Source organism: Vombatus ursinus, unplaced genomic scaffold, assembly GCF_900497805.2.
Source record: "Vombatus ursinus unplaced genomic scaffold, bare-nosed wombat genome assembly UNPS02009918.1, whole genome shotgun sequence".
NCBI classification, from domain to species: Eukaryota; Metazoa; Chordata; class Mammalia; order Diprotodontia; family Vombatidae; genus Vombatus; species Vombatus ursinus.
The window spans coordinates 849,615-873,454 of record NW_020949696.1 but is presented as its reverse complement, the minus strand read 5'-3'; the positions used below and the strand labels follow the sequence as shown (position 1 = coordinate 873,454).

The 23,840-nt window shown below is 46.6% G+C and overlaps 1 protein-coding gene across 2 annotated transcripts in view; it reads right to left on the bottom strand.

Moving 5' to 3' along the window:
- Positions 1–23,840, bottom strand: part of CCDC124 (coiled-coil domain containing 124) — a 39,445-nt gene that overhangs the window by 3,813 nt on the left and 11,792 nt on the right. Inside the window, exons 2-3 of one of the 2 annotated variants that reach the window (XM_027853210.1) lie at positions 20,556–20,727; positions 437–623 (exon numbers count right to left, since the gene is read on the bottom strand). In XM_027853210.1, coding sequence (XP_027709011.1) covers positions 437–623; positions 20,556–20,714 — 346 coding nt within the window. In that variant the 5' untranslated portion in view covers positions 20,715–20,727. Of the gene's footprint in view, positions 1–436; positions 624–6,209; positions 6,346–20,555; positions 20,728–23,840 lie in introns of those variants that run through there. The other variant, XM_027853211.1, reaches the window with a different exon arrangement.

The following is a 23,840-nucleotide window of genomic DNA, read 5'->3' as shown; positions in this document are numbered from 1 at the left end:
TCCTCCTGACTACAGGGCCAGTGCTCTATCCACTGCACCATGGAGCTGCCCCTACAGGAAGCCTTTCAGATCCTCCTTAATGCTAGTGCCTTCCTTCCATGGATTATCTCCACTTTATCCTGTCTCTATCTTGTTTGTACAGTTGTTTATAAGTTTTGCCCCCGACTAGATCGTGAGAGCAGGGGCTGTCTTATCTTTCTTTGTACCCCCAGCATTTAGCACAGTGCCTGGTACCTAGTAGGTGTTTAAAAAATCTTTGCTGACTGAATGATTTACCCATCACAGGGGCAGTGGGCCCAGGAAGAACATGTCCCAACCAAACCATGGGCTAGAGGAAGAGGAAAGCGGGAGAGAAGGATGCCCCCTTCCCTGTCTCCCTGGGGGTGGCAGGCCCCTCTGGGACCACAGAGCACAGGCTCTCGGTCCAGGGGCCTACCTGTCTCCTCATTCTCCTTCTGTTGCTGGTCTCGGCGAAGCGTCTCCTCTATCTGGGCCCGAGTCACTTTGCCTGGGGTCAGGGGCTTGGGCGCCTTCCCCTTTAGCTTGGAGTCTTCTTCTTCCAGCAGCCTCTGCAATTCTTTCCTCCGTTCCAGCTGCTCTAAACGGCGCTTCTCCTTCTCCTCCTGTGGGAAGAGAAGACAAGCCCTGGTCAATCACAGGGTGCTCTGCTTCTACCAGCCCATACCAGCATGGTGTCCTGGGCTCAGGCCTACCAGGTAAGACATTTAGACATTTTAGAAAGGACACCGACCAGCTAGAGAACATCCTGAGGGAGATGGGAAACCATGGCATAGGAGCGTCAGTTCAAGGAAGGGCATGTGTGACCCAGAGACGACTGAGCCATTGAAGAGGGAAATGTGGTCTGTTCTCAGGGACAGAACTAGGACTAATGGTAGAAGCAAACTTAGGTTCAATGGAAATAGAGACTTTCTAGCTGTTAAGACTAGAATGTCACCTTAAGAGGGGCCAGGTTCCTTTTACTTTGTGATACTAATAGGTCCACACCCCAAAGAGATCACAGAGAGGGGAGAAGGGCTCTGGGTACAAAAATATTTACAGCAGCTCTTTTCTTGGTGCCAAAGACCTGGGAGCCAAGGGGGAGCCCCTCACTGGGGAATGGCTGCTCAACCTGTGGCATGAGAATGGAACAGAAGAGTGCCATGCCACTGGAAATGAGGGAGGGGCGGGATCATTTCAGAGAAACCAGGTCAGTCTTTTATCAACTGATAGAGTGAAGCTGGAGCAAAACCAGAACAGTTTACCAGAACAACACGACCATGTTGTAAAAGACAAACAACTTTGAAAGATGTAAGAACTCTGCTCAAGGCCAACGAGCGGCAGACTCCAGAGGACCCACCATGCTGCCCACCCCCTGACAGAGAGTCGACAGACTCGGGATGCTGATGGAGACATAGCTCCTGGGTGTGACCAATGCAGACATCTGTTTTGCTTGACTCTACATGTTTATTAAAAGGGTTCTGTTTTTCCTTTTTTTCAATGTGTGTGTGTGTGGAGCGAGGAAGGGGGTAATGTGTGACAGTAAACTGATTTGTGCTAATTAGAATACATTTAAAAGCAGAGGTAATGGGTTCTCCCTGTCACTGCAAGTGTTCAAGCAAAGGAGGCAGGAACAGCATGGAGATCAATTAACCAATAAGCATGCATTAAGTGACTACTACATGCTAGGTTCTATGCTAGGCACTGGAGATACCTGTATAAAGAATAAAGCAATCCCTACTCAAAATCCTAAGGAACTTACGTTCTAGTTGGGGAGAAAATAAGCACACAGATAAATATATAAAATGAAAAAATACAAACTCAGGGAACCTAGTTATGCTAGAAAAGGAATTAGGGTTAGGGAAGGCAGGTATTACCAGTAGGGGAAGCTTAAGAAAGGTAGGTCATAGAAAACATTCTTCATCATCTCCAGGCTGGGATGGATGGCCTCTGAGTTACCTGCCAACCCTGAAATTCTTAGACTGAGAGAGGGCCCTGGGCTGGAGCCAGGACAGCCACCTAGCAAGCGAGCAGCGTCAGGACAGGAAGAGGCAAGTCCAGTACGACCCTCTCCCTGTCTGAGGTCATATGAGGAACCATCAAGAGAACAGGATGAGAGGCTGGAGAAAAGAAAACAGAACTGTAGTGGACCTGAGGGTACTTGAGGGGTGATGCCTCATTCATTTCTGTATCACAAAAGCTTGTACACTGAAAACATCCTAGAATGTCTGTTGAATAAATGACTATGAATGAGAAAATATAGAAATGTTTGGTCTAGGGTTTCCCTCTACCCCCATCCCACTCCATTCCTACCCAGTAGAAAAGACTTGCTGTGATTGGAGTTGGGGCTGGGGACTCTTCTAGGCCCAATATGAAGAAGTTATGTATTAAAGTTTCAAGTCAATTTAAGAAAGAAATTTCTAACCCATAGAATTATTTAAGAATGGAACATGCTACTACCATTTTATTTTTAAACAAGAGAGGGCCAAACTATGCTTTTCTTAAGCTAACCTGAAAGACCTACATGATGAAGTCAGGGCCTCCCATCACTTGCCCACCTGGTTGTTTTCCTGGACTTCATCACTATCTCCAGAAATCTCAGCATCTTGCAAGATCACAAACTTACACCTCCACAGTACTCCATGTCCCTGAGGCCCTTCTCTCCCTCTGACTGGTGAGGGAGGACACCATGGAAAGCCCCTCCCAGATCCTCCATTTAAGATGGGGATCTAGGGCAGCCACTGGCTGGCTGAATGACTTCGTCATGTACCTGGGGCTGGGTATATATCCTCCTTCCTCCCACCCCCTTTCACCTTCTTTCTGTGTGCTGCCTCCCACTATTAGATTGAGAGATCCTTGAGGGCAGGGAACTCTTTTTTGCCTTTCTTGTATCCCCAGCGCCTGGCACAATGTTTATGGACTGACAACTGCTTAGTAAGCATCTCCTTTCTGCACATATTCAGAGATAAATTCAGAGATAAATAAGTCATGACCCTTGTCCTACAGAAATTCCATCTAGTGATGGAGTTAACAATACACAAATGATTAGATTACAAAGCAAAATACAGTAAAGGGCAGAAGAGGAAGGAATAAAGTGATAAGGAAGGCTTAGCAGTTAAGTCAGCAATGGCAGAGTTGGGAAAACAAGGAATTAGAGATCTAGGCCCACAACCTCATTTTATAGACAAGGAAACTGAGACCCAAAAGTGAGGCAACTCATCCCAGGCCACAAACATAGTAAGCAGTGAAGCTGGCATGTGAAATCTGGGCCATAGGACTTCAAAATCCGCTACTTTCCATTTATCCATGTTTTTTTGGGGGGGGGTTAAGTTGCGAGAGGGTAGAAAACAGTTCATTCTGGTTGAAATAGAAGAGCAATAAAAGCTAGCATTTTTTAATAGTGCTTTAACTTTTGTAAAACACTTTGCAAACATATCTCATTTTCTTCACAACACTGGGAGGAAGGTGCTATTACTATCTCCATTTTACAGATGAAGTTAAGTGATATCCGGATCCAGAGCTCTGTATTCACTGTGCCACCCAGTTGTCTCACAGAAGAGCTAGATTTGCACAGCCTGGCTTTCAGGTTTGCAAAGTGCAAAGATTATCTAACTGGAACTTCACAGCACTCCTGGGCGGTAGGTGCCATTATTCTCCCCATTTTACAATGAGAAAACTGAGGCAGATAGGGGCTAAGTAATTTGCCCAAAGTCACACAGCTGGTAATACATATCAGACTTGAACTCAGGTCTTCCTGACTCCAGGCCCATTGTTCTCTCTACTCCATTACCCAGCTGTATAAAATGGGAGCAGTGGGAGATAGGTTTGGGAAGGGAAACTGGTGTCAAATCATGAAGGGCCTCAATGCTCGTTTGAGGAATGGAATCTTTTGCTGTGGATCATGGAGCAGGTGCCACAAACAGGGGTTGAGCAAAGGAGAGAAACGATCAGAGATGGATTTTAGGGAGAGGACTGCTGAGGAGGGACTGGAAGCAGGCCAGTTAGGCAAATGGTGCAGCAGTCCAAAGTATACAGTCTTTGGCATGCATACTGAGAAGAGCAGAGATAGATCCTGGGCCCAGACCCTCAGAGGCCACCAGTCCGACCCTCTCGAGTTAAGTGACTTGTCTAAGGAAGCGACAGAGTGAGGATCTGAGTCATAGCAGTATCTCTCCCATCCGACCCTCCTTCCTCCTGGTTTTCTGCTCGACCCTCTGGGCTCCCCTGCTTGACTCTCTAATCAGGTTCGCTCCCAGGTCCGTGACAGAAGCTGTGTGAGAGGAAATGGTACAACTCACTCATGAAGCCAAGATTCTGGGATTGGCCTTCAGCCCGTGAGCCTATGGCGCCACTCACAGAGATGGGGAAGAGCGTGGAGTTTTTGCGGCCGCCTCGGCTCCTCTCCTAGGGTTGGTCAGTTTGTAAACGGCCTCAGAGTAGTTTGTCAAAACCAGCAGGATGGAGATGGCGAGGGCTGCCATTTCTGCCTGGGACACATCAGGCACCGGGAACGTTAGGCCTGGCCTATCTGCCCACTCCTCAGGCCTGCTTGGACGCTTGAGAGACAAGACCCGGAGAAGGACAGGAAAGTCAACCTGGAAGGCAGCGATGAAGGCTAAACTAGTACTGTTCGGCAGGGACGCTCACCTCATCTTTCTCAGGGCCACTTGAAAGAGAATGGAATCTCTTCTTGTCACAGGTCACCTTGCTTACAAGGAAGGTGACCAAGACACACTGCATTTTTTTAACCGGGGGTGGGGGTGGGGAACTGACACCCCTTGAGAGCAGAAATGGCTTCATTTTTTTCTATGTCCAGAACTTAACATGGCGATTGGCACATAGTAGGTGTTTAATAAATGTTTGCTGATTGACAAATATTTTGTATACATGTGTATTTATGTCTTCATGTTGTCTCTCCCCAGATAATATGAATTCTCAAGGACAGGGTCTGTTTCATTTTTGTCTTTCTATATTTAATTCCTGGCATACAGTGCAAATTTAATAAATGATTGTTGATTGATTTGATGACTATACTTAGGGAGCAGTGGGTGAATCTCACTCCACCCTTGTGAGCAAGACAGAGAAGTGAGCTGGATGATCTTATAGTTATGTGAAGTTGGTAAGCATTTAGTAAGTGCTACTACATGCCAGGGACTGTGCTAAGTGCTAGGGATACAAAGAAAGGCAAAACAATTCCTGCCCTCAAGAAGTTCACCGCCCAAGGGAGAGACAACATTCACGCCTGCGTACAAAACAATATATTAGGGGAAGCTGGAGGTAACCTTACAGGGCAGGCACTAGCAACTGGCCCGACTGGGAAAGGCTGCTTGCAGAAGGTAGGATTTAGCTAGGCCCTAGCTGCTAGGGCTTGAAGAAAACCAGCGAAGTCAGGAGGCAGAAATGCAGAGGGAGAGAATGCCAGGCATGGGAGACTGCCCATGACAACGCCTGGAGTCAGGAGAAGGAGTGTCTTGTTTGAGGAACAAGAAAACCAGTGGTGCTAGATGGTAGAGTATGTGGAGGGCAGGCAGGCATAAGGAGAATGGAAAGGTAGGAAGCAGCTTTCTCTTGATCCTGGAGATCTGGGATTGCACCGTAGCCCACTTTGACAGCTGAGTGCTAGGGAGAGGCCTGAGCAAGGAGGACTAACCAGAAAGCTACTACAATAGTCTGGGTGTGAGATAATGAGCACCTGTAGCAGGGTGGGTGGACAGGAAGGACAGAAGGAGGAAGGAAGGGAAGGAGGAAGAGAGAGGAGGCAAGAGAGAGGAAGAGATCACTGGACGATAACAAGTAGGTTGCAGATTCACAACTAGTTAAATGACCAAAGAATGACCCATGTCAGCTTGCAGGGAGATCCGTGGTGGGGTGGTTTGGCAGTTTATCTGTGGTCATACCCAGCTCCACATTTTTATCAATGATCTGAATGAGCCAGATGCCATGTTGGTCAGGAATGCAGATGACACAAAGCCAGGAGAGTGAATGGGCTGGGGGACCATCACACCTCAGTAAGGTCCCGACAGGCTAAAACAATGGGCCAAATCTGCTCTGATATGAAGTTTCTACACGAGCTCATAAAATTAACGTCACAGATATAAGAAGAGAGAGGTGTGGCTAGACCACACAGAATGAGGGATTCTAGTGGACGGTGGGTTCAGTCTAAGTCAAAAGAGAAGAGAGCAGAGGAATGCATAGTGTACAGGACCACTGACCCCTCCTCGGTCAAACCAGAAGAGGACAAGACATTTTAGGAAGGATACTGATGTGCTGAAAAGCATCCACAAGAGGGTGGCCAGGATGGCAAGTGACCTTTGATCCATAGGGACTGGCTGAAGGAAGTGGAGATGCTTAGCCTGAAGAAGAGAATGATTATAATTAATCATAATAATAATGAGAGCTAGAGTATAAAGCACTTTAAACTTTGCAAAATACTTTACATATGTTGTCATTTGATCCTCACAACAACCCTGGGAGGTAGGTGCCTTTATTATCCCCATTTTACACATGAGGAAACTGAGAAAGACAAAGGTGAAGTGATTTGTCCAGGGTCACACAGCTAGGAAGTGTCTGAGCGTAGATTGAACTCGGGTCTTCCTGACTCCAAGTCCAGCGGGAAAAGGAAAGGGGAGGGAAAGGGGAGAGCTAGGTTGATTATTATTATTATTATCTTTTTGGTGAGGCAATCGAGGTTAAGTAACTTGCTTCGAGTCACACAGCTAGTAAGTGTTATGTGTCTGAGGCCAGATTTGAACCCAGGTCCTCCTGATTCCAGGGCCAGTGCTCTATCCACTTCACCACCTAGCTACCCTGCTAGCTTATTTGAAGTGTTTTGCGGAAAAGAGATTACACCTGCTTAGTCCTGATGTGGGAACTAGGAGCAATGGGGAGAAGTTGGGTGATAAGCAGATTTACGCTTGATTCCCAAAGTGGCCACTTTGGGAGGTCACAGGCTCCCCCCTCCTTGGGATGTGCAAGAGGGAATTCTGGTGCAGGTGCTAATTGTGCTAGGTGGCCTCTTAGGCTCATCCCAATTTGGAGATTCTGTGAGTCTGAGAAGTGTCAGAACATACCAAGATAATAAGCATGGGTAACTAGAAGATGATGGTACCATTAACAGATACAAAAATTAAGGAAAAGAATCAAGCTCTCTTCTGAGCTGACAGACAGCACTGGAGACTTGGCAAGATTATCATGGGTCCATGATGAGGCACCTCTACGTCTCAATTTCCCCGCATGATACAAAGGAGGCCTACATAGAATTCCTAGTTCCACGCTACCCCAGCCACGTGACCTTGGGCGATTAGTCTGTAAATGCAGGGGCTGAATTAAGATTTTAAGTCAGCCTAACCCCCAGACTCCTCAGAGAAGCCACTAAAGAGGAAACAAACCCGGAGAGCTCATCCTTCCTGTAGGTCAGACATAATAAACATGTCCACCCTTTGAAACTAGCCTTGATCTTTGGATGAGGAAAGGCCCTAAGATTTGCAGGAAGTCAGACCAGTGTTTACGATGCCTTCTTTTTCGAGCCTCCCACCTCCCCACCCCAGCCTCACCCAACCATCTGTTCAAGAGCTGTTTCCCCAAGGACACTCATTATTTATTTACAAAGGCACCAGGGAAGCAAGACATTGAGGCTTCTCTGCCAGCACAGAATGAGCTGGATTTCATTTCCTGGCCCAGGCTGCTGCCTGACACCTGCCCTGATCACAACACATGCTTGCTCTTTCTCACAGGGATGTTCAGGCCAGAGAACGAAAGTGGCCCTTCCGGCAGACTTGGCCACTTGACCACCGAGAGATTTTTCTGTTATTCATTCTAGTCAGCACAAAAGATCATGGTTCTCAAGATTCAAACCAGAAGGACAGAGATGTTCTTTTCTTAATCCTTCTGCAACAAGGGTCAGAGTTGTAAAATGGAAAGAACCCTGGTATAGGAGGCAAGCGCCAAGAGACCTGACTTCCTGCCACCAAACTCCCTGTGTGACCTTGGGCAAATCACGTCCTGTGCCCAGACACGGCTTTCTTCATCTACAAAACAAGGGGAAGCAGTGGTTCCTCCGTGCATCTGGGGCCTGTTTTGTCTTGTGTCCCCAGGGCCAGGCTCAGGGCCTGATATGTAGCAGGTGCTTCATGCACCCTTGCAGAGGCAGTTCAGGGGTAGTAAAGTGCTGGCCTTGGAACACGAAAGACTGAATTCAAACCCTGCCTCACTCACTTCCGAGCTGTGGGATCGTGAGCAGGTCACTTATCTCTGCCTCAGTTTCTTTATCAGGAAAATGGGGATCATACTAGCGCCTACCTCCTAGGGCTGTTTTGAGAATCAAATGAAACAATGTGGGTAAAGCACTTTGTAAAGGGATATATAAAAGGAGGCTCTGATTTTTAGTATGACGACTGCTTTCAGCTCTGACATTCCATGTTCTAGGTCCTACGGGCCCTACCAGCTGACAGTCCATGAATCATGGGAGGCTGGAGTTAGAGGGACCTCAGAGAGCATATAGTTCAATCCTGTCCTTTTCCAGACAAGGGAAATGAGTGAGGTCAAGGGGTCATTGTGCCCAAAGTCACAATGATGGTAAATGTCAGACTCAGCATTTAAACCCAGGTGCCAGCCTCTAGAGCCTCTGCTCCTTCTGCTGGACAGCTCTGCCTCCCGTTTAGGAATCCCTCGGGTCTGAGATGATGACCTTCACACCGTGCACATGCTTTGCTTGCCAGGCAGCTAGAGGCCCCAGAATGCATGTATTGACATCCCAGCTTGGCTTCATGCCAGGTGACTGAGTCACAGGGTGTGATGGAGGTGGGGGGGGAAGTCAAGTACATACCATCCAGTGGTATTTTCAAGGGAAAGCACGTACTCTATAAATATGGCGCCCAACAGCTGATAACGGATACAGCAGAATCACAGCTCCTAATGAGGATACTTAAGTGGAAACCTCACAGCTCTTTGGAACCAAAAGCATGTGGGAGACAAGCAGCTATTATTCCCACTCTCTTTTTGGCTAAACATCCCTGGAACTGTTCTAGGCAGCTCTTTGCAAGGCCAGCACTTGGGTCACTGCATCAGGCCTTCCCAGGGGAGCAGCCACAGAAAATGCCTGCTGATGGAGACTGGCAGGGGAAGAGGGTAATGCATCTGTGGACAGGCAGGCAGCCAGGAATGGAAGAAGGGAGCAAAAAGAGAGGTCTGAGCTGGATCCCTAGGGAACAAAATGGAGCTGTAAGAAAACTTGCAGCCTTCACAACAGAGTGGAAAACTCCTTGACTGGCTTACTTTGGGTGTCCACAGACATGGTAAAGAGTAAACTGAGTTTCTTACACATTGACCACATATCCAACATCCAACCATTCATAGTTGTGTTTTGGCTAACCAGGAGCCAATGGGGACAGCTGTCTAAGTTCCACTGCCCTACACTAAGCTGAAGTATTAGAAGGGAAATGGGTTTAATCCCTGTAATGAAGCAGTGGGACAGCAGAAGGAAAGGGGGCTCTCCATTAAGGGTCCATTCTTCCTTCTACTGTCTGGTTTTTTACATGAAGTATGTAGGTTGTGTAGAATTTCACCAACCTTGAGAAAGAACACAAATGGATTCCTTGCTCATTCTTCACTTACCCTTCTGGATCTCTTGGATGAAGAAAGCTGGAAAATAAAACTGGAAAAAACTAGGTCATCAAAGATTTCTGTTTATCATATGTAATGATAGAACCTATTGAGAAAGAAGAGATCTAATCCCCAAACATGGCACAAATCAGAAGGAAAGGAAGGTCCTTAGAGCAGAGAATGTCAGGACTGGGAGGGCCCTCAGAATGGGCTGTCAGAGCAGGGAAGGTCCTTAGAACACAGAAGGTCAGAACTGGGAGGGCCCTTGAAATAGACTGTCTGAGTTGGGAGGGAGACGGCCTTCAGGACACTAGATGTCAGAGCTAGGAGGGCCCTTGGAACACAGAATATCAGAGCAGAGAGGGTCCAGAACACAGAAGGTCAGAACTGGGAGGGATCTCAGGACACAGAAGGTCAAAGAAAAATACCTCTGAACAAAGAATCCCAGAGTGGGAAGGGACATCAGGAAAAGGGAGGACCAGAGAGAAGAGGCTCATCCAGAGTCACGAGGTAAGTAAATGACAGAACCAGGACTGCCCCCAGGATCCCCCTGTCTTCCTTCCATTCCATCTCGTTTTCATCTTAAGGGCCACTTCTTTTGACAGGAAGCCTATGTGCAGGCCTACTTGAAGCTTGCAGCTCTTTGGGTTCAGAGGGATGGGGATGCCAGGGAGGGAGAGAGAGCTATGGTGGAGACAAGAGCCACAGGCATCATTAGGGAAAGGTCACATCGACACCTCTCCTGAGATGGGTCCCGGCTGCTGAAAGTCTGAGTCAGGCTGAGCTCCACCATAGCACAGGCAGGATTTGCATCCCCCTATTTAGGCTGTAAATCATCTATTTCCCTTCCCCCCGCCCCAACAGGGCAGAGCAGCAAAGTCACTGACTTATTTATAGTGTACTTATTGTGTTTGCTGAGAATAAATCAGAAAGGGCCTCTTGCACTCCCTCCCCAGCCCCAATGCCACCCCCCCCAATTAACAGCTCAGCAATTCCATTTCCAACGGGTGTATTTGAGAGGGTCATAATTCCATTTTATAGGCAGGCTATTGAATGAACCAAAAAGGCATCCCCTCCTCTGAGAATCTCCTGGGCAGGATGGCCTGATGGTTTTAAATATATCTGACAGCAACAGATTTGCAGCAAAATCATCAGCTCAGGAAGAAAAGCAAAATGAGTGTCAGTGCTGCTCAGCAGGGAGGGAGGGAGGTGACCTGCTTTCATCCAACCTTCTGCCTGAGTTTTCCTCAGATTCTGAAAGAGGAGCACGACGTCCCCCTGGCAGAGCTGGCTAACTTTCCAGAGTCGAGGGGCCAGCATTAGGAGAGGGGTCCTATTCTAGAGGATCTGTGAGGCCTAGTTATGCATCTCAAATCGCTTTTAGAAGCTGACCAGACAGAATTCAGAGTCCAGAGACCCAATTTCTAGCTGCAGCTTCCTCATTACTCAGTGGATGAGTTTCTCCTTCTGTGAAATGGGAAGATCAGTGGCTGTCAGCACAGGAATGCAGACTAGAAGAGCTAGCTGGGTACAGAGGTATAACACAATGTCACAGCTGGGAGAAACCTTAGAATGCAAAATGCTAGAGCTGAGAGAAGGCCCTTAGAACCCAGGATGTCAGAGCTGAGTGATGGGTGGGTAAGTAGGGGCACAGGATAGTGTGTGTGTGTGTGTGTGTGTGTCTTTACAGAAGCAGGAGAGGAAAGTCTATAGAATTGCCTCTTTCCACTCCAACACTCCAATTCCTCCACTCTCCACTTCCCATCACAAAGTCAAAGGCGCATTAGTTGGAGTGGCCTCTTGGGGGAGGGTGTGTAAATGGGAACAGCTGTCTGGCATGACCGTACCACGTGTGTGCCTGATTTTTCAGATGGTCACAGATACTCGGCTGGTCTTGCCAGTTCATGGGTTACTGGAACCCAAGTGCCCAAGTCCCAGAAAGGCCCCAAGCCTCATGTATTTATCTTGGTCTCCTAAGGATGCAGCCACAATTGCACAGCAGGTTTCCTGCTGGGAGACAGGAAGTGAATATACAAATACTGAAGATCAAGTGCAGTAAATCAGAGCTACTTGGATAGCAGGTAAAACACTAGGCCTGAGGATGGGAAACCTTCATTCCAGTACAGATTTTTGCTGCTAACTCAGTGTGGGACCTTGGACAACTCAACAGTCAGTCAATACCTATTACAAGCAAGCCCCTGCTTCCTTCTTCTGAAGAGGGATGCTCAGATCCAATTAGGAAATGAAGGTGGAAAGGGACTTTATAAACTGTATTACACTCTACAGATAGATATAGGAGTTTTATTTTCATTATATTTTAGATCAGGATTTCTTAACCTCTTCTGTGTCATGGACTTCTTATGGCAAAATGATGAAGCTTACAGACCTCTTTTTTCAGAATATTTTTAAAAGCATAAAATAAAATACAGGATTATAAAGGAAACCAAATACATTGAAATATGGTTATCAGAATATTAAAAAAAGCATCAGAAACAAACAACTCAAATTCATGAACTAGGCCTAAATTAAGAACCCCTGTTTTTAGAGATTGTAGAAAATTCTTCATTCTCGCCACATCTTCCATTCCCACCCAAAGACAGAATGTTAGGCTAAAGACAGAAGAATAATGGGCTTACTTGGTGTGGTCATTTAAACCACTCTCAAAAATTCTTACACAACTGTAAGACTCTGAAACACTGTGAAGGTAGGCAATTAAGACTGATTTGTATGAGTCCCTCAGACTACCAACAAAACTAGCATAGCAAGGTTAAAAAAAAAAAAGGAAAGGTAAAGAGATAAGAGTATTCAAAGACCCGGGAGCCATGTTCACACAGGGAAGGATAAGAAGGTAAAAGGGAGGTATTAAAGGGACTGAAACAATCAGCATCTGCTTTTGCCACCGTGGCAAGTGTGTCAGAGCTGGACGGGACCAGAGAGTTCATCGTGTTGCTTGATGCAGAAATCCACAATTATGAACTGAGAGCTGGGTGAGGCCCTAAAGAGCAGCCAGAACAGCACCAGGAAGGACTGAGGTGAAGCCCTAACTCTGCCTCCAATGGTGACAAGAGCCCACTGCCCCGGACTTCAGCCCCTCCTGTACCAAATGAAGGGGCTGGACCAGATGATCTTAAGGCTCCTATAGCCCTAGTGAGTAACACATCTCCAAACCCTCTGCTCTCCAGAGAAGGGCACCTAGGCCCAAGGTCACCCAGATGACAAGTCACAGAGATGGGATCTGAAGGAGTTGCGTCTGACTCCCAATACAGGGCTTGTGGCCCACCAAGTGGCCAGCTAGCTTATTCTGCCTGACTGTACCTGCAAACTCCCCCCTCCATGATTCAATAGCTCTGGTGGTAGGAAGTTTGTATAACTGCAGTGTTAGGAGGGGCCTTAGAGATCTCACAATCAGGAAAGTATGAAGGAATCCTCTCCAGATCCAAAAGCACATAAGCAGCCACCCCATGTTTCTCAACTGCATGGGCTCCTGCTAGCAGGCCGTTCTCATTTCATCAGCCTCTGGAAGGTCCAAGGACTTTTAGAGGAAAGAAATAAAATATTCAGGCCAAGCAAGGGCTGCTCAGAACCCCAGCCACTCCCCTGTCAAGGGGAAAAAACAGGGTTAGGGGGACACCAACTGGGCTCTGTAGCTTCTAGAACAGGGGCAGGTGGGGCGAAGTCCTCCCCCTGGTCTGGTCATTCTGCATGGTTGGATGCCCCAGCACGCCTGCGCACACAGCTCTGTCCTTGCCCAGTGACTGGGGCACTGATTCATTAACATTCTTGAAGCTCGGCTGCCTCTGCCTCTCCTCCTTCCTTTCCCTCCCTCATGGGCCTCTGGCCAGAGCCAGGCTGCTCCATCACACTCAACCTCTAGGCGAGACCCCCTCCCCCCCAGGCTCCTGTGGGAGATGGAAGGGAAAAGAGGCTCCAAGCCTTTGGGCAGAATGCAGAGATTTCACACCATTGAGGGAAAGGGAATGTAGCCTACAGTCAGCTTGATCTGGGAGTTAAGCAGACTTGCTATCTAGACCTGGGTCTGCCAATTACTGGATGTAGGACCTTGGACAAACCCTTTTACCCCGAGACTCCCCTTCCTCCTGGGTGAAACAGGGATACTCCGACCTGGCTAGGCATATACCCCAAGGAGGTAGGCTTTTCAGACATCATGATATTTGTAGCAGCACTTGTTGTAGTAGCAAAGAACCGGAAACAAGGTGAATGCCCATTATTTGAGGAATGGCTGAACAAACAGCAGCATGCGGCTGTCATGGAAGATTCCTGGGCCGGAAGGATATGATACCGATACCGCGTGAAGTCAACAGAGCCAAGAAAACAACCTACGTGGTGACGACAATGACGACAAGTCCTGGGAAAACCCAACAATCATGCACCAACCCAAACGAACGCCGCAAACCGGCAAAGAGCACCCCTGGCCCCAAAGAACCGCCAGGAGACGCCCGGCAGAGGCGGGGCTTCACAATGCATGCGTGCCAGATTATTTTCTAGGCGCTGATCAGTTTTGCTGACATTTTTTTTCCCTCCTCCTCTTAAATTTTTTCTATTAGGGGTGGCTCTCTGGGAGACAGTCAGACAAGCTAAAAACAAAAGATGTCTATGAGAACGTACACGGCATCCCATTCCGAGTGACCCCCCTGCAGCATCCGTACCGTTGCAGGGCTCCCATGCAGAGAGGGAGCTTTGCAATCTCTTAACTACCCGCAAGTGGCCTACAGGAAATGCCTGACTGGAGAGGGAGGTGGGGTGGTGACAGCTGACAGATGGCTGGCCAGCAGGCCACACTGGTGCCCAAGAAAAGTAAAGGACCGAGAGAGAGAGGTACCAGCCTCTCGGGGAAACCTTCCCTGATGAGTTAGTAGTAGTGCTCTTTTCCTCAAATCACCCTGAATTTATTTATGAACAAGTCTAATAGTGAGCACTAGTGTGGCACTTAGTGTGTGTTCTCAAACTGGAGCCTCACAACAGCCTGGGAAAGGGGGTGAGATTATTCTCTCCGTTTCATAGCTGAGGAAACTGAGCTTGAGGAAGGTTCAGTGACTTGCCCAAGGTCACACAGTCAGTGAGTGGGATCTGAACTCAGCTCTTTCTGCCTGGAAGTCTGGTGATCTCTCCAATACAAACAGTCACTATTTATCTTTATCCATGTTGCATCTCCCAGGTAAACGTGAGCTCCTTCAGGGCAGGACTGTGTCTTTATTTTTATGCCCTTGGTGTTTAGGCCGGGGCCTTGTACAGAGCTGGTGCTTAATAAATGTTGGCTGAAATGAAGCAATGATTCCAATAAAGGCACAGATGGTAGACTTGATCAAGTCTGCAGATGACACAAAATGGGATGGAAAAGCTGGCAGACTGGATGACAGAATCTTAAAAAGATCTTGGGCTAAGAACTGAATAAGATTGCATTTACGCCATTAAATGTCAAGCCTTACACTTGGGTTCAAAAATGGACTTCACCGATACAAGGTGGGGGTGAGTCAGCAGATTGCAAAAGATCTTGGGGTTTGGGTGGACTGTGAGCTTGGCCTTGGCCGGCAGTGGAATGTGACAGCCTTTAGGTGGTCTTGCGCTGCATAAAGAAAAAGAGAGTGTCATTGTCCTTTACCCCTGGCCTGGCCTCCTGTTCATTTTATTATTATTATTTTTTTTTGGCTAGGCAAAGGGGTTAAGTGACTTGTCCAGGGTCACACAGCTAGTAAGTGTTATGTGTCTGAGGCCGGATTTGAACTCAGGTCCTCCTGAATCCCGGGCCAGTGCTCTATCCACTGAGCCACCTAGCTGCCCCTCTCCTGTTCATTTTAGGAAGGGCAGTGACAAGCTGGACAATGTGGTGAGAAGGGGGACCAGGAATGGTGAAGGGTCACATGATGATCAGGTGACTATTTAGTCTGAACAAGAGAAGGGGGGCTGGGGTGGGGAAGGAGAGCTGAGAGTGGAATGGGTTGCCTTGGGAGTAGTGCACTGCCCCTCACTGAAGGTCCTTGAGCTAAGGCTGAATAACCATTGGATGACCAGGCATGGTGTGGACAGAGTATTTTACAGCTGTGGGCTGGACTAGATAGTCAATGTGATCCCCTCCAACTTTGAAATTCAGGGATTTTGTGCACTGAGTAGAAGGCTTCCAGGATGTAGGGGAGGTCCATTTTGGAGAGCATGTGGGAAGGCATGGAAACTGCTTCGCAATGACAAAAGGAAGCTCAGCACCAATGATATCATAGATCCAGAAAAGTATCAACCACCCAGCCAATCTCACCTTCCCTGCTCTACCCTGTAGCCCACCCCTCCTCTCCAAGAGACCACAAGCTGTCTCTATCCAGGGAGGGCAAATAGGAGGGAACAGAAGGGGATGAGTCTCAAAATCACGCCATACAATGTCTGGCTGAAGGAAGTGGGCACGGCTGACCCGGAAGAAGAGATGACAGTTCGAGAAGAAGGAGTTTCTTAATCATTAGAAACCTCCTCCCCAGACTCTCAGTCCTGGAAGACACCTATCTTCAAATGAGCAAGGAACTCTTATAATCCAGAAAGGGCAGATCTGAGCCGTGTAGCCCTAAAATTAGAACAAAACTAGGACCTATTAGGGGAGGTGGACCGAAGTCACAAGCAGGCAGATTTCAGTTCAATATAAGAAAAAATGTCCTAACAAATAAAACTGTCCAGAAGTGAGGAGCTCTTACATGAAAGTCCCTTCCAGTACTGTCATCCTATGTTCTATATTCTGAAGTCCCACCTAACTCTGACAATCTACACCTAGAACATACAAATTGGGTGGAATAGAAATAAAATAGAAATCAAGACTGGACAATGAGTGAATTCTCTACCACCAGCAGTATTCAGGCAATAGCTCACCTGGACGAGCTCTCCACGGTCCCTTTCAAGATCTGGAGTTCTAGGATTTTAAGCTGGAACTATTTTAAAAGAAATGTAGACCCTGAGAGAATTCCTGGCCCTTGAGGACACACACTTAATAAGTCATTGCAGCAACACTCAAGACATAATGACCCTTGTACTAGGGGTTCTTAACTTGGGGGATTAATGGACACATTTCAGACCTTGGATGGGAGGGGAAAATTACCTTTTTATTTTTACTAACTTTGATTCTACGTATTTTACTTTATGTATTAATAAACCCTATTCTGAGAAGGGGTCCATAGCCTAGACCACACTGCCAAGTGGGTCCATGATACCACAAAGTTAATGATCCCTGCCCTAATGGCAGTCATGTTTTCTTAAGAACACACTCTCTTTTGGGGAAATCAGAATGCCTCTGCCTCCCTACTTGATTTCACTTAGAATATCTAGCAACTGGAGGCCAGGAAGTCTGACCCTGTTTAAATCAACATATTTATGAGGAGATCCTGGAGGGGTCAGAAACCAGAGGCTCTCAGCTTCTACTTCTAGATGACTGTCATTATCACTGTCGCTGTCATCACCACCACCATCATCATCAGCTTGGTAATCCAGCGGTCAAAGAAACTTCTCGAGTGTGTTCCTTTGTAAGCCATGGCAGGATTATGTCATGGATTATGTCCCTCTGTAGAGTGACCTGAAGTTTAAGGGGCAGCAAGGCATCATGGTCTTAAGAAAGCCCCCAGAGAACAGTATCTGTTTGTTTATTTATCTGTCATTTGGTTCCTTTGGCAATCTGGTGAAACCTATGGATCCCCTTTCAGAAAAAATGTTCTTAAATGCATAAAACAAAACATGGAGGATCACAGAGGAAACCAAGTATACTGTTATACATGTATTGAAAGATTGAAAAAAAAGTTCACAGACCTCAGGTTAAGGACCCCTCAGTTAAAGTAATCTTCCTAATGTCCATCTCTCCATTCAAAACCCTTTGATGGCTATTACCTATGGAAAATGAGTAATCGCCTTAGCTTACTACATAAGGCCTGTCCTATTCTGAGCTGATCCTCCATTTATAAAATCACAGCATTTAAAGTTGTGAGAGACCCTTGAGATCACTGAGTTCAACACGTTCATTTTACAGATAAAGAAAATGAGACCCAGAGAGAGAAAGAGATTTGTTAAAGCTCCTACAGATGGTGAGTAGCTGAGCTGGGATTCAAATGCCAGATCTGCTGCCCCTCCCACCTTTTCTCCCATCACTACTCTTCCTTCACCCACTCTACATGCCCATCAAACTGCACTCCTCAGGGCTTACCAAATATTTGGAGCCAGAAGGGCTGCAGAATTCAACCCTCTCATTTCAGAGACAAGAAAAATGAGAGCTAAAAGGACTTGCTCCAAGTCACACAGAACCAAGGTTCAAACCCAAGTGCTGGACATTCTCTGAATCCACCCTGTCTCTTCCTACTTTACTGCCTTGATTCAGGAAATACCTCCTCACAAATGGAATGCCTTCTCCCCAAATCTGTCTACCCCAAAGTCTTATCCACTCCTCAAGGCCTGGAGAAAACGTCCAGTTTCAGGGAAAGGAATCAAGTACGGTGCGTTGTTCACTCCTGCTCTTATCATGGAGGCCCTAAAATGAACGACTGATTTCCTCAGAGAACAACACACACCAGAGAAAGTCTGTTCTCACAGAGTCCCTGAGACCTTAGATCAGAGAATGACAGGGCTGGAAGGAGTCACAGAACAGAATGCTTTCCAGGAAGCTTTCTCAGATCTCCAAGCCACAAGCGGCCTCTTCCTCCTCTGAACCCCAACAACACTGTCCACCTCTCTGCTGCTCTTCTATCCAACTCTGGATTATAGTAGTGACAGTCCTGTATGTTATTCTCTTATCTTCTCTGCTAGACTATGAGCAGCCAGCACCAAGCTAAAGACTAAAAGCTCTCCAACAACCCTTCAGGCTCTGATATCTTAGGTTCCTGTTTTGAGGGCCCATCTAGATTTGATATTCTATGAATATAAAAACAGAATACAGACTATAATGTAAAAATGTAATAAAAGGGGTTTAGAATGTTACATTAGTTCAAAGGATGTGCATGTGGCTCTCCAAGGAAATCAGACATTCATTTGGGGACTTCCAGAATGAGAGCTGAAATGAGTGCCAAATAAACAGTAATGTCTCGGTGACAGAAATCAGTCCATTACCTCTCCACGGTGTCGCCTGCAGGCATTAACTTCCCAATCTCTAAGTCTTCATCCTTATTATGGGCCGTTTGTCCCCTAATGCACAAGTTGGGCCCACCCGCCTGCACTGTGCTAAGCTCCACTGAACCCTAAAATGATTTCCCTGAAGTGGGGAAGTGCCAGCCAGGCCGGTCCATCAATGTCAATGTCCTGTGGGCCAATGTCACATGTCAGGAGAGAGAAGAATTGGTGGCAGCTTCCTTTCCCTGAAGGTACCCATAACAGTCAAATGTAGTGCCAAGTAGAGGACCTCAATTGGTCCTCTCCTGCCACCTTCTGGCCAAAGTGGGCAACTGTCTGAGAGGAAACAGTCAAAGGGGGAGACTTAGGGAAGGCAGGATGGTAGTCTTCATGTATTTGAAAAGACGGCGCATTGACAAAAGATTAGATTTGTCCAATTTGGTCCCAAGAAGCAGAAAACTAGGAATAATGGGTAGATTTTGGGTTGATGTTAGAAAGACCATCCTATTACCCCAAAGTGTTCCTGTTAGCCTCAGGATAGAGGGGGTTCCCCATCACTTGGAGGTATTCAAGGGGAGGCTAGTTGACCAATTGGTCTCAAATCTATCATAGACTTGGGAAGGGGGGCAATGTATGTGAATGATTTTGGACAAGCTGAATCTGGGCCTCAATTCCCCCTTTTGGAATTCAACAAATTTTAAAAAATATTTATTAAGGGCCTACTATGTGCAAAGCACTGCACTCTGGGGAGTTCCTGCCTTCAAAGAGCTCACATTCTACCCAGGGTGTGATGGACAACGAAGAAACTGCACTAGATTCTAAGGGCCTTCTAACTCTAGTAAACTATATTTTTATGATATAAGGTCTATTTCTGATATCCCATGTTCTGTGATCTCTTTCTTACTCTGACTTTACGTCTGTGTGTTACATATATCAAACACACACACACACACACACACACACACACAAGATATAATATGAAAGTACAACAAGAGGGTTAAAATACTGTCAGTGCAGTAGGAAAAGTCATTTTACACTGGAAGGTATCAGGGAAGACATCATGAAGGAAGTGTTACCTAAGCTAGATTTCATCTTTCTTGGGGTATCTATCCTGTCTTCCCAGCTAGAATGGATTTCTACCCTAACCCCTGGTTTCAGGGAACTTTCTAATGAGTTTTTTATATCCTTATCCACTGGTAAACAGTCATACTTCAATAAGTATTGATGATGAGGTGGGAAATCAAATTTTTGCTGGTTGAAGAAGAAAGGATGTAAGAAGCAAGTCTCTTTTAAGGTAAACAAGGCCATTTTCAAGAGTATGCAGTTTGGGGGCAGCTAGGTGATGCAGTGGATAGAGCACCAGACCTGAAGTCAGGAGGACCTGAGCTCAAATCCGGCCTCGGACCAAACACTCGACACTTACTAGCTGTGTGACCCTGGGCAAGTCACTTAACCCCAACTGCCTCGAAAATAAAGTTTGCATTTTAGACAGTATCAGATCTGAAGCACAGATCCCACCTACAACACTCTCAGAAAGTAGCCATTCAGCTTTTTCTTGAATGCCCCTGATTATGGGGACTTCATTCACTCCGCTCATGCCACTGCTGGACAGCTCCAACAGCAACCTGCCTCTCCATAATTCCCTCTCCTCTTCCCTGTTCTGCCCCTTCGGGCCCAATGCAAAGAACTCCACTCCCCCTGTCCCAAGACAGGCATTCAGAAAAGTCATCAGTGAGCATGTCTGTCCTATATTTTCTCATCAGGCCAAATGTCCTCAATTGCTTCAACCCAAATCTGACTATGGATGGAAGGTGGTTTGGGGAAGATAACACCAGAAAGTGCAAAGCATGAATATGGCCATTCTCTGTTCCATCACAGACCTTCCTCTGCTCCTTCCTCATGACGTGTTTGTCATCATCCTTCCAATAGGCATCCTCCAGTTCCTGCTGCCGCTTGGCATCAGCTGCTGCTTTGGCCTCGGCCTTTCTTGCTCGGGCAGCGGCCGACTTGGTGTTCTCGCCCTGGAACTTCTTGGGCATCCCTCAGCATGGACTTCAGGAAAAGAAGAACAAAGGTCAGGGTTGCATGGGGGCTCCCGGGCTGTGCATCCCCTTCAGTTCACACTGACTAAACACTCGGCACAGACACCCACAGCACAGCTCAAGGATGAAGATGTCATGGCCCCTGTCATTGGCAAAGTGAGGGAACTGGCCCAGAAGCCTTCTATGGAACCTCTCAGCATAGGATATCCTATGTCCTAAGGACCCTTCCAAAACTATGAATATACTGTGCTAAAAGCTGCCATACAGTAAGTGGGTAGATGATGGTGGACATGGCTGCTAAGGGAAGGTTTCCTGGATGAGGGGAGGCTCCAGCTGGTTCACAGGATAACTCCACCAAGGTCCTAAAGAGCTTTTTTCCAGCCTACCGGAGTTGACTTTAAAACTGTTTTGTGTGGGGATGAAATGAGACCTATGATAGGACAAATTGGCAATCTATTAGTCAACCTTTCTCCACCTGGCTCCTGATCATCTTTGCCAGATTCCTGGGAAGAAACTAGCCAACTATTCTGTTCCCACCGCTTTTCAAACAGATCTCAAAATTTGGGTATAGTTTTGCTTAAATAGCAAAAAATCAAAAATTAAAAATCAAATATGTTAAAACTCCGATCATCCTTGACCCTCAATGAATGAGGGACTAGAAACCTGAGACTTTCAGATAACTGAAGGTTTATGTCATGTAAGCATTATTTTAAAATTTTTTAATTCTTCTGGATGAAAAAATCAATAAGAAAATGATTATATACACACACCTCTGTCTTCTTTAGCAGTATAAAGAGCAGAATCAAATGCATTGATGATTTAGGGTCATCAATATAAACATCAAGGGTATAATGGAAAGAACTCTGAATTGGGAAGTTAGGAGATCTGGGTTCTAAAATTCTGGCTTAGAATCATACAATAATCTGTTCTGGAAGGGATCTTAGAGATTATTTACTTCAACCTCCTCATTTCACAGAAGAAATTGAGATGCAGAGACTACATGTCTATTCTTTACTCAGGATCAAAAAAGAATGAAAAGAAACCAAGACTAGCAATGACAGGGCAAGATATGGCTATAGGCAACTCGGATGTACTTCTCCCCACTTCCACACTAGGTTCAAGGGCTTTAATTGTTGAATCTCCTTTCCTACAGCTACTGGGCAACTTTAGGAAAGCATATGCAATTAATCAAACAGCCAGTTGCAAAATAATTGTGAATGATGAACCTTTATAACTGACAGACATGGAAATACACACAAGGCCCAGTGATTTAGGTAAGTACGTCCCACTACCATGGGAAGCGGCAGTGATAACAACGCCCACATGACACGTGACTTGCAGTTTAGAAAATACCAAATAGAAGGCTAACAGTGGATTTATTGCATGTAAGTGGTGTTACTACTGCAATCTTGATAACCAAATCCCCCGACTTCTCCCTGTGGTTCCTAGGGAAGATGCCCTTAGGTACCCCTGGGCCAATCAGCCCAAAGAAAGACCCAGGGGAGCCCTGAGGGAGCCTGGCTGAGGTGAGGCTGGCTTCCAGCTGCTTGCAGCTACCAAGGCAGAACAAAACAGCTTCAGCACTCTCCAGGGAAAGGCACATCACAGCAGCTCCAGAGAGTCTGAGAAACCACAGCCCTTCCCCTGGTCTGGGAAGGTGTCCGTCTCCTGTCTCCAGGGAGTTAGTAATTGACAAGACTGTCATGCCTGTCCCCGAGCTGGTAGCCTAACAGCTATCCTCCACATGGAACCTGGCAGATGTTTTTCCCTTAACTCAATTTCATTTCAAGTGTCCAGATACCACTATGCATTAGACACAACAGAGAAGCCTTTTGCTACGAGGGGAAAGACTTCACACTCTTGTTGGTTTAAAAGGTTTACACAGGGCGGGATGTTATATTGCATTTTCAATACATTATTTATTAAGCACCTACTATATATAACAAGAAGGCACCATGCTTTACAACCAGGATTTAAAGATAATCAAATGGTGAAACGGAGAAAGAAAAGGAGACGTAAACGGCCGATAAAAAGGAGATATGCAAAAAGGAGAGGGCCAAGCAAAGGGAACAGTGATGAACTCCTAGGTTATTGAATATTCCACAGGAGAGGGATAGTGTATTTATCTAGACTTGAGTATTGAATATTTCTGTATGTCAAATGCCCTCTGCTGGACTGGGTTCTCAAATGCAGGGACGGTATTCCTAGATCTCAACCAACACTTTAAAATGTCTCCTAAGTGCAAGGTACTGGGGATACAGACACAAAATCAAAAGCCTTTGCCCACAAGGAGCATCCATGCTACTGGCATTTCCTCCAGCCCAAACCCCTTGCTTTGCACACAGCGGCCTTTATCATGCCAAAGGCTTTTTTTTTTTTTTTCAAAGTAGTCTATTGTCAGAACAAAGGACACGGCAGTCCCCTAGTGCTCTGCCTTCTTTAGACTCCATTTTCTCCATTACTCCAAAACTGGGGTATTGTGTCGAGTTCTGGGAAGCCCATTTTAAAAGGGGCATTTACCAGCTGCATCCTTGTGCAAAAATGTGCAGCCCAGATGGGGAAGCAAGCAGGTCATGTCCTAAGAGGGGCAGCTGGAAGTAATGGGGATGCTTAGCTTGAGAGGACTGGTGGGGCAGGAGGTAGAGCTAACTTCTGTCTTCACCTATTATTGGGTAGAAAGTATGGCCTCAGATGGCTAAAACAGGACCAATGCGGGAGGAAGTAAGAGGGAGGAAGATTTTGGCTTTAGAGAAGAGCATCTTAACCATCAAAGCTGTCCAATGACGGAACAGACTGTGCAGGGGGGCGAGGAGTTCGTCATTCCCCGAAGCAATCAGGAATAGGTTATATTGGCTGCTGCTAGAGAGGGATGCTTTGAGGTGGTTCCTGGAGTTTGGACTTGAGGGCCTTTAAATGTCTCAACTTCATGCAGTTTTTTAGAGAGCTCTCAACTCAATTACTTCATCCCACCCTCTCAACAGGCCTGGGAGTGACAGACATTTTTATCCCCATGCTTACAATTGGGGAGGAGGCCTGTGAATTACTCCACAGTGGAGCCAATGGCCAGGGCTGGAAGTCAAATCTTTTGCAGATATTCTATGATCTTCTAAGAGGCATAGGGAT